The sequence below is a fragment of the Macrobrachium nipponense genome, chromosome 5 (assembly GCF_015104395.2).
Source record: "Macrobrachium nipponense isolate FS-2020 chromosome 5, ASM1510439v2, whole genome shotgun sequence".
Classification (NCBI taxonomy): domain Eukaryota; kingdom Metazoa; phylum Arthropoda; class Malacostraca; order Decapoda; family Palaemonidae; genus Macrobrachium; species Macrobrachium nipponense.
The window spans coordinates 58,287,003-58,302,882 of NC_061107.1; the positions used below are offsets into that span (position 1 = coordinate 58,287,003).

The 15,880-nt window shown below is 43.4% G+C and overlaps 2 protein-coding genes across 4 annotated transcripts in view; one reads left to right on the forward strand and one right to left on the reverse strand.

Moving 5' to 3' along the window:
- Positions 1–7,658: 7,658 nt before the first annotated feature.
- The window catches only part of LOC135215356 (uncharacterized), a gene marked incomplete at its 5' end in the record, with an annotated part of 62,969 nt that continues 54,747 nt past the window's right edge, over positions 7,659–15,880 (reverse strand). The window contains 2 exon segments of one of the 3 annotated variants that reach the window (XM_064249916.1): positions 7,659–7,743; positions 12,365–12,476. In XM_064249916.1, the coding sequence (XP_064105986.1) occupies positions 12,397–12,476 (80 nt within the window). 3 annotated transcript variants of the gene reach the window in all.
- The window catches only part of LOC135215358 (protein D2-like), a 340,036-nt gene continuing 333,417 nt past the window's right edge, over positions 9,262–15,880 (forward strand). Inside the window, exon 1 of the mRNA XM_064249918.1 lies at positions 9,262–9,266. The gene's annotated coding sequence lies outside the window, so the exon portion shown is untranslated. The remainder of the gene's footprint in view (positions 9,267–15,880) is intronic.

The following is a 15,880-nucleotide window of genomic DNA, read 5'->3' on the forward strand; positions in this document are numbered from 1 at the left end:
ATATTTGCCGGTATTCATCTTTTATATATTACACAGATTTGTTAATATACCGAGTATATTACCTGTATTTCTTATGGTAAGTAGAGCAACATAGTACCGTAATAACATTCAGGTTATTTTATATGATACGTTTTACCCTGCTGCTCACATTTTATAGGTCGACTAATATACCCGATATTAGTTAAAATCATAAAAATTTACTCAGAATTGGGGGGTCGACTTATCTTCCGGTCGACTTATACGCCGAAATATACGGTATTTCTTCCAAAAATTTAGCCTTCAAAAATGTTATTGTCATGATACAATAAAGTTTTATGCATACTTACCTGGCAGATATATATATACTTAGCTATAGACTCCGTCGTCCCCGATAGAAATTCGAATTTCGCGGCACACTCTACAGGTAGGTCAGGGTGATCTACCGCCCCGCCGCTGGTGGCGGGAATAGGATCATTCCCGTTTTCTAAGACAGATTTTCTCTTTCCACCTGTCTCCTGAGGGGAGGTCGGGTGGGCCATACACGTATATATCTGCCAGGTAAGTATGCATAAAACTTATTGTATCATGACAATAACATTTTTATGCATTCAACTTACCTGTCAGATATATACTTAGCTGATTGGCACCTTTGGCGGAGGGAAGAGACAGCTAATCTACTGAAATAGACAGGAAACAACATATGTTGTAGGTAATAAAATTAAAAACCTTGATTCCTACCGTGTTAGCGAAGACTTCATGGCTACTGCCTAGGAGCCCGTATCGCTTTCAAGAGCCTCAGCGAGGTAGTGACCTCATGCTAAGAGTTCTTGATGGTCTGTTACCGGGGTCTTACCCACTTACGCTTCAGAACCTTAGGATCTTTGTCAATGGGGTCCTATCCACTTACATGACAAAAACACCTTGCCTATTGGCATGATCATAGAGCACGACACTAATCCCGATCACCTGATCCTCATTGGGGTTAGTACTACGATTGAAAGGAGTCATCCCAGGACATCCTTTCAAGCAACCCACAACTCAACAACAATATTAAAACTAATTATTAAATATTAAAAACAAATTTAAGGATCAGCGTCTGCTCCATTTCCCAGCATAGTATCCGCTGATACATAAGGTCCAAGAGAGAAACATTTATCGTATGTTATTCTAACATCCTTAAATTAGTGGGATGCAAATACTGAATTGCACCTCCAATAAGTTTGCCTGCCTTAAAAATGTTTCTCATGGCATATTTCTTCGTAAAAGAAAGGGAAGTTGCCACAGCCCGGACTTCGTGAGCTTTCACTCTCAGCAGCTTTAAAGAGTTCTCTTGGCAATTCCTATGAGCTTCGGTAATTACATTTCTGACAAAGAATGCCAGTGCGTTCTTTGACATCGGTCTCTTGGGTTTTCTTACCGAACACCAAAGACCTTGTCGACATCCCTGAAGCTGTGTCTTCTTTTCTAAATAAAATTTTAAGGTCCTGACTGGGCAAGGGACCGATCCAACTCTCTTCCTACCAGAGAAGAGAGTCCTTGACTTCGAAACTTCTAGGCCAAGGTTTAGAAGGGTTCTCATTCTTTGCTAGGAAAAGATCCTGGAAAGAAATGACAGCCGAGTCTTTTCTAAATCCCACCCGAGAGTCCAAAGCATGCAATTCACTGATCCTCTTAGCAGTTGCTAGAGCCAACAGGAATATGCATTTGCTAGTAAGATCTTCTGAATGAGTTTTATCTATAGGTTCGAACCTGTCCGACATCAAGAACTTTAGGACAACGTCCAGGTTCCAACTCGGGGGAATTGATGATCTCAATTTCTTAGTCTCGAAAGACCTGATGAGATCATGAGATCCTTATTATTCTTGAGATTCAGCCCTCTGTTTCTAAAAACAGCTGAGAGCATGCTCCTATATCCCTTAATAGTTGATAAGGCCAATTTGGATTTTTCTTCTCTTAAGAAGAGAGAAAATCCGCGATTTCGGTTACAGAGGTATTGGAAGAGGACAGCTTCTTCGACCTACACCACTACGGAAAACTTCCCACTTCGATTGGTAGACCCGCAGGGTAGAGGCTCTGCGGGCTCTAGTAATTGAAGTTGCCACTTTCTTTGAAAAGCCTCTCGCTCTGACCAGTCTTTCGATAGTCGGAAAGGCAGTCCAGGGAGAGACTTTGGATGTTTTTGTGGAACCTCTCGAAGTGGGGTTGTCTGAGCAGATCTGTCCTGTCGGTAGAGATTCGGGGAAGTCCACCGTCCATTCCAGTACCTCTGGTGAACCAGATTCGGGAAGGCAAAAGGGAGCAATTAGAGTCATTCTCATTCCTTCCGATGCCACAAATTTTCTTACTACTTCCCCCAGCAATTTGAATGGGGAAAGGCGTATGCATCTATGCCTGACCAATCCATGAGGAAGGCATCGATCGCTGTGGCTCTGGGATCTTCTTCTAGCGAGCAGAAGTTGTCTATTTTCCTGGAGAGGAACGTGGCAAACAGGTCGATCTGGGGTCTCCCCCAGAGTGACCATATTTGTCTGCAGACTTCTGAGTGGAGCATCCACTCTGTCGGGAGAACCTGGTTCTTTCTGCTCAATCTGTCTGCCCTTAGGTTTTTTACTCCTTGGACAAACCTTGTACGCAGAATAATGCCCCGTTCCTCTGTCCAGGTTAATAGAGCTCTCGCTATTTGCGTTCAGAGAGAAAGAGCAGTGAGTGCCCCCTTGATTCCGGATGTAAGCCAGAGCTGTGGTGTTGTCGGAATTGACTTGAACTACCGCCTCTCTGACTTCCGCTTCGAAGTATTCCAGGGCTAGATGAATTGCCAGGAGTTCCTTCGCATTGATGTGCAGAGTAGTTTGTTGTCTGGTCCAAACACCCTGCTACTTCCTTTGGACCCAGTGTTGCTCCCCAACCTGTTTCCGAGGCATCGGAAAACAACACTCGGTGAGGGTTCCGAATCAAGAGGGACACCCCTTCGTTCCTTGTTAATGGGGTAACCACCACTTTAGGTCTGATTTTATCCCTGTTGGATGGGAAAAATGTCTGACAAGTCTCCTGTCTTTTGACTCCACATCCTCTTTAGATAAAATTGCAGAGGTCTGAGATTTAATCTTCCCAGGGAAATGAACTGCTCTAACGAGGAAAGGGTGCCCAGCAGACTGAGCCATTCCCTCGCCGATCCGGTCCGTTCTTTCCCTAAGAAGTTAGAGATCTTTTCTAAGCCTTGAGTAATTCTGTCTTGAGATGGAACGCCCAAAAAACCCCGAGAATCCATCTGTATCCCCAGATAGACTATGTTCTGTCTGGGGATCAATTGTGATTTCTCGAGGTTCACGAGCAGTCCCAGAGATTTTGTCAAGTTCAACGTCTTCTCCAAGTCCTCAAGCACTGAATTTCCGATTTTGCCTCTTATTAGCCAATCGTCCAGATAAAGGGATATATTTATCCCCTCTAGATGTAGCCATCTCGCAACGTTCATCATTAGCCTCGTGAACACTTGAGGGGCCGTTGAAAGGCCGAAGCATAGGGCTCTGAATTGGTATACTTTCCCCTGCATCATGAATCGGAGATATTTCTTCGATGATGGATGCAGGGGGACATGAAAGTATGCATCTTGTAGATCTAAGGAGACCATCCAATCTCCTGGACGAAGAGCCGCAAGAACCGATTTTGATGTTTCCATAGAGAACTTTGTGTTCTCCACAAATCGGTTCAATGCGCTCACATCCAGGACCGGTCTCTCCCCCTCCCGAGGATTCGGAACCAGAAAAAGACGGTTGTAGAATCCTCGGGAATCCGGATCCCGAACCACTTCGATGGCCTCCTTTTGCAACATCTGTTCTACCAGTTGCAATAATGCTTCTTTCTTGGCAGGGTCCCTGTATTGGGCTGACAGTTCCTCGGGTTCGTAGTCAAGGGAGGTCTCGTCTCGAAATGGGATCATACAATATCCCTTTGTTACCACGGAAAGGGACCAAATTTCTGCCTGTCTCCGAGCCCATTCTTCGGAAAATTTCCGAAGTCTGGCTCTACCGGTGCTTGAAGGACTGTTGTCTCATTTAGCTCTCTTGATAGGTCTGAAGGAAGGCCTACCTCTCTTCTGCACTCCTCTCTTCTTAAAAGAGGGTCTGGCCCGAGGTACTTCCTCGAAAGGGCTGTTGAGGAGCCGAGTCTCTCTCTTAATAGGACCCGAAGTCCTCGATTTCTTTGCAGATTGGGCCAAGAGATCTTGTGTGGCCTTTTCTGTCAAAGAATGAGAAATATCTTTTACAAGATTTGAAGGAAACAATTGGTCCGACAGAGCATACAGAAGAGATGACCTCTGAGTAGGAGTAACTGCTTTCGTCAGAAAAGAGCTAAATAAGACTCTCTCTTCAGAATACCAGTACCAAACAGAGAGGCCACCTCTCCTGATCCATCCTGAACCGCCTTGTCCATACAGGAAAGAACACTATGAAGGACTTCTGGACTAAGAGATTCCTCCTCTTGTGTCTTTTTGGCCAACACCCCAAGGGACCAGTCTAAGAAGTTAAAAACTTCTAAGACATAAACAATCCCTTGAGGAGATGGTCCATCTCAGAAGTCCCCCATGTGATCTTTGCTGATGACAAGGCTTGTCTCCTAGACGAATCTACCAGATTCGAAAAAATCTGCTTCGGCAGTGGACGGGAGAGCTAGACCCCGTGGTTTGCCCGTCTCGTACCAAATTCCCTTCTTCCCTGATAGTCTGGAAGGAGGGCAGTAAAGACTGTCTTCCCCGCCTTCTCCTTGGATTCCAACCAATTTCCTACGAATCGGAGAGCCTTGTTCATGGAAATGGTTGGCTTCATTTTAATAAAAAGATGACTGTTTCGGGACCTTCGTGCTTGTAAACAAGGACCTTAGGAAGGAAGGGAGGGCGTCAGTAGGGCTTAAATAAAGAGTTCCCCAAACTACTTGAAGTAAAGAGGGCTGCCAGCGTCTTGTAATCTGACAAACCCGGAGCCGAGTGATTTTCAGAGTCCGAAATCTCTTCCAAATCCAATTCCGAAGAGGATTGTTTATTTCCAGTAGGAGACTGGCCTCTTGCAACATCCACCCCACTCTCGCAAGAACGACGACCGCTTGTGCGATAACTTGCGTCCCTACGAGAGATAGGTTGATCCTGCAAAACGACCTTATCCTTCTCCTGGCAAGAGCGATGGCCGCTTGTGCGACACCTTTCTCCTCTGTCAGACGAAGGATGTCCTCTCCTATCGCTTTCTCCGGAACGACCTATGTCCTGACAAGGAATACGGCCGCTTGTGCGACAACTAGAGTCCTTGTCAGGTAAAAGGTTTATCCTTCCGAAAGCCAAACAAATCTTCCTGGCTTAATTGTCTTTTGGAAGAAGTCCGTCTCTTATTTGTCACTTGTGGCTCATTGCGCCGGGTTGACGCTCGTGATTCCTTGCGCCAAGCTGGCGCTTCTGGCGCATTTCGGCAGGGTGGCGCTTCCGGCGCTTCTGGCGCATCTGGCGCATTTCGGCAGGGTGGCGCTTCTGGCGCATCTGGCGCCTCTGGCGCTTCTGGCGCATTTCGCCAGGCTGGCTCTTCTGGCGCATATGGCGCTTCTGGCTCTTCTGACTCGTATGGAGTCTCAAACTATCTGGCGCATTGCGCCAGGTTGGCGTTTTTGGCGCATTCTTCATACTCCTCCGAGTATAAGCCGAAACTTCCGTTTCTTCTTTCTTTCCCTTCGTCTTCTTTATAGGAAGGAAAGAGTCCTTTCTCCTGGGAGTTTCCTTAGTAAAAACTCCTACTAAGGCTGAAAGTTGCTCCTGCACATTTAGGATAATTTTTGCAGCCGCACTCTCTTTTTCCTTCCCTGATTCAGGTGAGGGATGTCTCGAAGCGGAAGGAAACTCCGATTTCCGTTTAGGAACCAATCTCCTTTTCTTCTTCTCACAAGGTGATAGATCGGAGAAAAGCTCAGGGCTTGAATCCAAAGTAGGAGCCTTCCAACTTCTCTTTAAGGGGCGTGACAGTTCATCAGAACTCCATCCCCTTACATTCGGTGAAGAATCTGACGAAGAAAAAACACTTCTTTAATGTGCTTTTTCGATAGCGATCCTTGGCAGTTCGGGTCGTCACAGAATCTGCCGAGGGGACGCCTGATCGGTGGGGATTCTCCGTAACCTCCGTAAGGCTTTCGACATTCCTTCTCCTCTGGGCCTGTGAGCTTGGAAGAGGTCTAGGCCTGGGAGCGAGACAGAGCCGATCAGACGCACCCTCCACTGCACTAGGACCACTTATTCACTATCACTGTGCTTACCTTCAACGTCAGCATTTGACGTTCCATCCTTTGTAGCGCAGCTTTAAGATCTGCAATTTCCGTTGCCGGATTTGCAGTCTTAGTACTAGAGGAGAAGATAGAGGTTTAGGGTTAGGTGTTAATTTAATAGGCTCGTTAGAGCGAGACCTACTTACGCTTCTGGAGAAGCCTTCCTAGCCCTATCCATATCTAATTTCCTTAAATATGAATTTAAATTCTTCCATTCTTCCTCATTCATATTTACACATTCATCACAGGTGTTAGAAATTGAACATTCATTCCTTCTGCACCCCTTACAGACTGTGAGGTCTACCGAAGCTTCGGTAGCCTCACTATGCATCCCTCATTTACACACTGTCTTCTAACCGTAAAGCTAGAATCCGACATCATGAGAAATATCCAAAACAAGTCCAAAAAAACAGTCCACGAAAGAGTATGCCAAACCAAAGATCCAATACGTCACCAAAATAACCGGCTTAGAAGATCAATAGCGATGAAAAAATACGAAAATCAAATCAGGAGTAACAACAACAATGTTGCTGTCACGGCCGATAGATCTGTCTTAGAAAACGGGAATGATTCCTATTCCCGCCACCAGCCGGCGGGGCGGTAGATCACCTGACCTACCTGTAGAGTGTGCCGCGAAATTCGAATTTCTATCGGGGACGACGGAGTCTATAGCTAAGTATATATCTGACAGGTAAGTTGAATGCATAAAAGTATATTTTACATATTTATTGTTTCACAATATTTCTCATTGAGAGAGTCATAAAAATGAAAATAATAATAAATTTATTATCATAATGTTATGTGCATATAAAAGTATGTCTGGTCTGGAAATTGCAAACCCTCCTGAAGTAATAATAGACTGTTATAACGTCCAAAAATGCTTATTATCATTTAAGAGTTTTTTTATCTGACTTTGTCATGTATTGTATTGTAACATTATATAACATCAGCTTTATATCTGATTTTATCATGTATTGTATTGTATTGTAACATTATATAACATTAAATCCTTTTAAATTTTATTTTTAACAATAAACCAGCATCTAAATGCAAAAATTTTCCTCTAAACACTGAAATGAACATACTGAATCTTATTCAGACAGAAAGTTTACAAGGCAAGCATGGCAGAACAATAATAATGGGTAAACCTAATGTAAAACAATGGCAATAAAGCCATATTAATTGTACGCTGTGATTGCAATGTTCTACTGTCTACTGTGTAAGTTTAAAAACTCAAATTACCTGGTTCAAAGTCACTAATCTCATGGTTCACAAAAGAGTGACCTTATTTTGAAGTAAAAAGGTGACGTCTTCTATTCTTACCCCCCCCCCCCCCCCCCCCCCCCCACCCCCCGGCCCTTTGATTGTGACGTTCAGCAATTTTCATAGTCCTTGAACAGAGCTTCGGGACCTCTTTTTACAACTTTCTGCATCCACTCTATAGCCACTGGCATTCAAGAACAGGCTTACCTGTTAAAGATCACAACTGTAATTTAATCTTTCACAACTGTAATTTAAAGGTATTGTAATAATGTAGCAACCAAAAAAGTCTGTAGAAAGATTGGGATGACTTGTTACAGAATCAATTTGGTGATGCAGCTATTCTTTTCAACAGAACTTAAAAAAAGGAAAAATGATAAGGTTCAGTCATGAAGTAACAGACCATCTCGAAAGAAAATGGATGACTATTTGAATCCATTCAGATGGAAACAAGACTCTAAAGCTTAGCAACAGTGTGAATGAAATATAGAAATCAACAATTTTAAGTTCAAAATTTCACTACAATGTAATTGGAAACACTGAAAAGCCATTTGCCTTAAAATGGGGGCAATTATAAGGATAGATACAGGAAAAATTTACTTTTTCTTATAATAAGAGCAAGTTTTATTTTATACTTTACAAGCAATGACATAGCTGTAGTTTCCCTACTGCAGCAGACCCAAAGTCAAATTTTGCGATGGCGGCGCCATTGCTAGTGTAGGTGACAGGTAACCGTCCACTTTTGGTCCTCGGGTATGACAACACTGCACCTCTCAATTTTATTTTTGGCCACAAACTCCACCTGTGGGGGAAGGGAGGTCTCTGAATAAATTAAAACTTGCTTTTATCATAAAAAATATTTTTATTTCAGTGTCTTACCAAGCAGTTACATAGCTGATTCCATATTGAAAGGCGGAGGGATTTGGAGGTAATGTCTCTTGATAATGTGTGGTAGCATAGTAACATGCACATCATACCTTACCTTGTAAGGTAACCTATGTCTGACGTGTCTGTGTAAAACTATAGGCTGGGGTGTAGAGGATGAAGTCTCTTCAAAAGCCACCAAGGGAGATTCTAATATTGTTGGGAATTGCAAAAACTGTCGATTATGGCTCTTATCCGGCACCTGCACCAGTTTGCCTTGAGAAAGAACCGAAATGTCCTCGTGTGAAGTCTTCCCTACTTCACGAACTGCTCTACTGATGAAAGAGTCCCCAGCAGACTCATCCAGTGCACTGCTGAACAAGACGAATGGGTAAGTAACTCTTGAACCGTCAAGAATAGAGAATGCTCTGAGACGGAGTTAACTGCAATTTTGCTAAGTTGATCACTATGCCTAACGACTGTGTTAAGCAGAGGGTCCTCTTCAGGTCTTTCGCACACTAGCTTTCTGAAGAGAAGCCAGTCATCTAAAAACAGAGACTCACTGATTCCCAGCAGGTGTGGCCACTGTCCTAGAGGGGTCAGGACTCTGGTGAACACTTAGAGGTGCTGACAACAGTCTGAAGTACAGCGCCCAAAAGGGTAACTTTTGTTCTGAAAGGCGAAACACAGGTACTTCCTGGAGTCTTGATGAATTGGAACTTAGAAGTACGTGTCCTGTATGTCCAGGGATACCATCCAGTCACCCTGATCTTGTTGTCCCCATTTTGAATTTTGCCTTTGGAACAGAAATTCAGTGCCTCAGTGGCGTGGTCAGTTTGGTCTTGGCCTGCCACCTCGGTGGCTGCGAGTTCAACTCTCGGGCATTCCATTGAAGGGTCGAGATGTGTATTTCTGGTGGTAGAAGTTCACCCTCAACGTGGTTCAGAAATCATGTAAAGCCGTTGGTCCCGTTGCTGAATAACCACTGGTTCTATGCAACATAAAAAGACCATACAAACATACAGAAATTTAGGGTACTGAATTCAAGGTCTTTAGAACATAGAAATTCAGGGCACTGACATCTAGGATGGGCCTCCAGAGCCCTGATGATTTAGGGACTACAAAAAGTCTGTTGTAAAACCCTCTGAAGGTCGATGACCTCTTCCACTGCTGCTTTCTGAATGAGCACCTCTACTTCCGCCTTGAGTGCAGAAAACCTCTCAGAGCTGACAGAGTATGACATCAACTTGATGGGCACTTTGGAAAGGGGAGGTTCTTCCTTCAAAAGTTATGAAGTAGCTTACATGAAGTACCTGTAGTACCCAGGCTTCTGCAAGCCTGCAACTCCATACCTCCCAAAATGATGTAGCCTAGCACGGGGGACCAACGAATCAATTGGAAGAGAGCTTAGTTGCAGGTTTCATTGTGGACTTGGGTGATGGGTGAATGTTGGTGCGTGGCCTGGCAAAAGGACGGGACTTCCCTCCTCGAAAGGGCTGTTGAAGAGGCGAAAAGGACTAAGCAGGAGAAGAAATCGAAGTTGAAGGCTTAGGACGCTTAGTTGACTGAGCCACTAAGTCAATAGTCAACTTTTGTAGTCCCAAAAGATGTTTTTACTGCTTCTTGGGGAAACAGGTGAGACTTGTCGAGCTGGAAAAATAAAAGCACCCACTTGTGTCGCCGTTACACCTTTGGTTGTGAATGACACCAAAAGTTCCCACTTCTTCAAAATCCCCATAGCGAGAATGGAAGCAAGCTCATCAGAACCGTCCCTCGCTCCTTTGTCAGCACAAGAAAGTACGTATCCCCAGCCAGTAAGCAGCAAGATCTTCAGGAGGGCAGGGCAGTACTCTAACTTCCTAGCCAAATCTCTGACTGTCCTGTCTAAAAACCTAAAAATCTCCAGAACTTTGAAGTCATTACAAACTAGATGATCTAGTTCTAGAAGAAAAAAAAAAACACCTTGGCAGAGGGGAACACTTGACTGTCTGGTTGCAGACACTCCCAAAGAAGGTCCTTCCCTGGTGGCGTAAAAGCGATATTGCTTTTTGAGGAGTTTCAAAGGTGGAAAGGCAAAGGACACTTTGCCTTGCTCCCTCTTACTTGCCAGTCATTCCTCAACATGAAGAAGTGACCTCTTAAAGGCAGAGGTCAGAACTGATTTGGGAGGAAAGAATTCTCAATGCTGCTTCTTCATCAAGAAAATCGAGGCTGGAGAACTAGAGGAGCTGGAGCGAAGAAATCTGGAAAGTACTCCAGAAGGAACCTTAGGAGTGACGAGTAGGCAGAAGCGGGTGTTGAGTCCTGTTCTTGCTCTTCATTCTACAATGACACTGGCGACAAAGGTAGCTCCTCTTTGGTAGGTCGTGTATTCCCCTTAAAAAAAAAAGACAATAAATCTTTAAAATGCTGAAGAGGGGACAAAGATGCATCCTTCTGTTGTAGCTCGGTAGGACGGACAGGAGAAGACGTCGAATGATGAGTCAAAGAAGATGCCTTCAAACGAGAAGTCGAAGTCTGTCCAGTCAACCGAGCTTACACCAAATGCCTAGTTGGTGCCAACACCTGTCACTCATCAGTTAAATCAACCGAGTCGCAAGTCGAATGTTGACTCCAAGGAGTGAGGTGAAGAACCGCTGGAGTCAGATGACAACTGCGCACTAAGAGATACGCCTTTCCAATGGTGTTCAGTCAAAACCTGAGTTGACTCCTCAGGATCGACAGATGGAGTGACTGCCTGTGGGCAAACACCACTAGTCTCCCTTCGACCTCCGGTATGTCTTCTCCCTGAGGGGGTGAAGCAGGACATACCGTCTAGGAGAACTGATGGGAGAGACAGCCATCCCTTAAGATTGCACTACACTAACACTTGTTAGATTCACTACACTAACTGATTTCTCCATAAAAGATCTATGGACAAACCTGTCTTCATCATGGTGTTGGCAAGAATCTCCATCATAGTGTTAGCAAGAAATTCAAATTTTCTCTCGAAGCTGGCACAGGAGTACAAGGCAAAGGAGTTGGAAAACTTAGGATGGGAGAAACAGTTCTAGAAGTAGGGAAAGGAGTGGAGGCCTCCGCCAACACAGAAGGCGAAGGAGCAAAACTAGCCTTACCCTCAGCTATAACAGCTGACCTCTCCTCCTATCCTTAACTACTTTATCTGCATGAGCAATACACACCTTCCATTTCTCTTCATCCCATTCCTGACACTCAGTACACGTTAACTCCCTATTACATTCCTGACCCTGACATTAAATGCATCTGGTATGCGTGTCATACATCTCTAACTAGCCTAGTCCTGCACCCATCAGCACAAAACCTAACTCAAGGTGAACTAGAATCTGACATGGCAGCAAAAAATATTCAAAAGTGCTAAGCTAAATAAAAATAAAACCACACTGAATAGAATATGTCACCAAATCATAGGATAATGAATAAGCCATCCTGCAGGATGACAATGTCTGCATAAAACCACCCATTGTTAAACGGGAGCCAGCATCAAATTTGTCTAACAACTGAGAGGTACGGTGTTGTCATAACCTGAAGACCGGAAGTGGTGATAACCAGTCACCTACACTAGCAATGGCAGCGCCAACACAAATTTTGAATTTTGGTCTGCTGCGGTAGGGAACCTACAGCTATATAATTGCTTGGTAAGACACTGAAATAAACTAGTATTACTATGAATATTTGTTGCTCATAAGTACATATGTTAGTGCACATCCAGCCTTTGCTGTGCGATATGTATCAGTTATAACCATTTATAAATAAGTCATTATGTTCAATAAGACTGACACACTGGCTGGTAATTATTCAAAACCAACTTTGGTTCTCCAATTTTTAATAGTTTAGTTACAGTCCATCATTGTGATTATAAGTTGAAGGGCTGATTTTAAGGGGGGGAATGAACTTGTCATGAGAGCTAATATTAAAATGTTGAACAGCAATCCAAGATACTACTTACACTTTCCCAGTCAACTGCCTGAATATGTGAACCTAATTCCTTACAGTAAACAGCAACTCCACTGTTTCACACGGACCCCAGCCTCCGACATCTTCCATTACAACACAGTCATCTGTTTCAAGAATATTACACATACATGTAATACACTCAGTTTTTTTTTATACCAAAGCAGAGTAACTTTGTAAGGAATTGAAATAATTTCTAAATTCACAATTATACCATAGATTACAAACTTGAACTAAGACAAAAATAGCAGTCTGTTAAACTGCTCCATATATGTTAGTTTGTGTGCAAACTTGTTGCAGTCTATTAGTAAATGTGTTGAAGTTGATCATGGCTAATCCTTTTTATTTGTTCATATAAAAATCAGACCAATCCTTCCATAAACCCAAGGACTTACTGACATTATCCACTCTGTTTTTGAATGAAATATGACAAGTCTTGAAAGCAGTATTTTTTTTCATAAAAACAAACCTATTTACAGATGCCTCATCTCAAAAAAAAAAAAGTGAAGCATTATTTCACTGGCATTAAACCTTTCCTATGGAAGAAAGTGTTTTCACCTGTCATAGTCTTGGTCAATAATTTTTTTTATAAAAAAAAAAAAAAAAAAAAAAAAATGTCGAATTTTCATAAAAAATCATATGTACTAATATTCTCTATACTCTAAATAGCCAATGACTACAGATATTTTACTCATAAGCTTTTCAGCAAAGATGTCCACTTTTCACTAGTTTGACAATTCCTGTCAGGGTAATGTTTAGTGCTTTAGACAATGTGTTCCACTTAGATTATTTAAGAACAATATAACCCATGTAATTGTATTCATTACTAAATGTAACTTCTGATTAGGCATACAGATATACAATATCTTGCTCCTGCCAAAGACCTTGACAATGGTGTTAGTGCACAACCATGTTAGCCACTTGAAAACTATACCCAGATGTTGAGGTTGGGTGGAAATACCAAAACTCTTCATTTTTTTGTTTATACTAGAAGCATAACAGATCAGAAATAAATTAGCCCATCAAAAAAAAATGAAGCCCAAGAATGTTCATTTATATTGCTTTTCTCCTCAGTGAGTTAGATATGCAATGAGTTTTGTATACTTTTCTCAGTCTTGTGCACTTTCTATCTGTATCTGTAAGTGTTCACCTATTTCCTTGCTTTTTTTATGGCTCTCCATTCTACTACATTCAAATCCATCTGAGTTTCCTACCCAAACAAAATGTTCTTCATCCCCTCTCATCTATTGTCCAAACCATTTCATTTTTTAAGATCTGAGTCTATCTCAGTCTAGAAATTTACTAGAATCTTTCAGTCAGGTTCTTAATAATGATATGATCATATTACTGCAATCTGGCCAAGAATTACCATTTTAAAATCACATTTTTCAAAATTGCTATTTTTTTTGGTGCCCCTAATGTCACTACATAAAATAAAGTTAGTCCTAACTTCTTCAAAATTAATTCAAGGCTGCATACAAAGTTACGTTCAATAAGAAAACAGAGAGGACTGTATAAGTTGCATACTGTTGAAAAAATTTTTTAAACAACACTAATAACAAATACTATTTAGCTTAATATTACTGTACATAATTCCCAACCCTTAAACGCCAACTGACGTATTTTACGTCGACATTTTTTGTCTCTCGGGTGCCGACTGGACGTATTTTACGTCTACATACAAAAGTTTTTTTTTAAAATTTGCGGAAAAATACTTACTATAGGCCTACCAGCCTAAAACTTTTTAAATCACGTGCCTTGGGGGATGCTGGGAGTTCACGGATCAAGGCCTTGTTTTGTTTTGAAGCGTGACCCAAGTGCGCATGCACGATATCCCTTCTTCTCGCTCCATCCAGCATCAGTAGCGCATCATCCGAGAGCGAATCTTTTCGTCAGAAGCGTGTTTTTCTGGACTTGTGCGAGACTTAGAGCATTTGTGTTGCTACAGGACATTCCTAAATATTGCTACAGGACATTCCTAAATATTGCGATTAAATGTCTCAACGATGTGTGGACCGCGAAAGGCACGTTTTACCCGTCGGAAGGGATCGTGTAAGGCGAGTTTTGGACCTGGATGCTGGCGAGGGGCCAAGCACCCAGCATGACCCTGCGCCTCAAGGCCGTTCTGTGTGGCCACGCGTGGCTTGAAAGTGTTTTTGTTAGGAACACAGCGTATGCCTTTGGTTACCCCTAGGAAGCATGTGGGCGTCCTTAGGGGCAATCATAAGCATTTGGGAGGCCTCCAACCAAGGGACATGGATGAATATCTATCGGAGCTTGATTGGGAACATGTCGCAAGTCCTCATTTTGATGGCGGATGGTCATCAAGTGATGAGGACATCAGTCCCGATGAAAGTGAGGATGAATATATGCCCCATGTCCGTTCAAAAGTGAGCTCGAATTCAGTGGGTTCAGTGCTTACGAGGGGAATCTGAGGAGGGGGAGGATGGGGATACGGGGTCAAGTTTTATCGCAGAGGACGATACAGAAACAGTGAAGGCTAAGTGAGGGTGATGGGCCAACGGGGGAGGGTAGAGTGCAATATCGTGCCCTCCCCCGCACCCGTGCGCGCGCACGGGCACGTAGAAGGTCAGCTCGTCGCGCCAGCCAAGGTGAAGGTCGGTCGTCGGAGAGTGACGAGGGGTGGATGGAGGACCCCACCTCCAACATGCACCCCTTCACGGCAACCCCTGGGATCACCGTACCAGTACCTCTGACTGTTTTGGGGTTCATCCAGCTTTTCCTGACGCGGGAATTGCTGGAATACCTGGTACACGAGACGGTGGACTACGCTCGGTACTGCCGGTATGAGCTGAGGACGACCTTGTCGTATTACTGGCGGGGTTGCAACCTCACTGACATGGCGCATTTTTTGGGGCTGCACATTTATTTTGGTATGACACCTGCTGCCGACGTCAGGCAATATTGGAGGAGAAATTTTTTTTATTTTTTATGCATGCCTAATGTGCCTGGCGTTATGTCCCGTGATAATTTCCTGGCGTTGGACAGGTACTTCAACGCCTTCAACCGAAGGGCCATACCCCGGAATAACAGTGATCGCCTCATTTTAGTGCGCCCAGTGTTGGATTATATCCGTGATCGGTGTAGTAATCTCGTGATTCCTGGAAAGAACCTGTCTTTGGATGAGGGATGATGCCTTACAAAGGACGTCTTAGTATAAAATGTGTATAACCCCAAGAACCGAAAAAATATGGTGTGAAATTCTTTCTTATTACCGAGGCCAACACTGGATACGTGGTGGACTTTTCAGTGTATTCCAGGGTCTTCTCTCCACGCTGCGTGACACTGTATTCAATCTTGTGGGACGTTTCCGTAACCAGGGATATCACCTGTTATGGATAATTATTATAACTCGGTATCCCTGGCCCAGGAACTGTATGAAGCAGGTGTTCACGTCAGTGGTACCCTTCGGTTGGTGCGTGGGGCCCCGAATGTCCTCAAGAGGTTCGCTAGTCATCCGCAACACCTGGCAAGAGGAGAGACAGAGTGG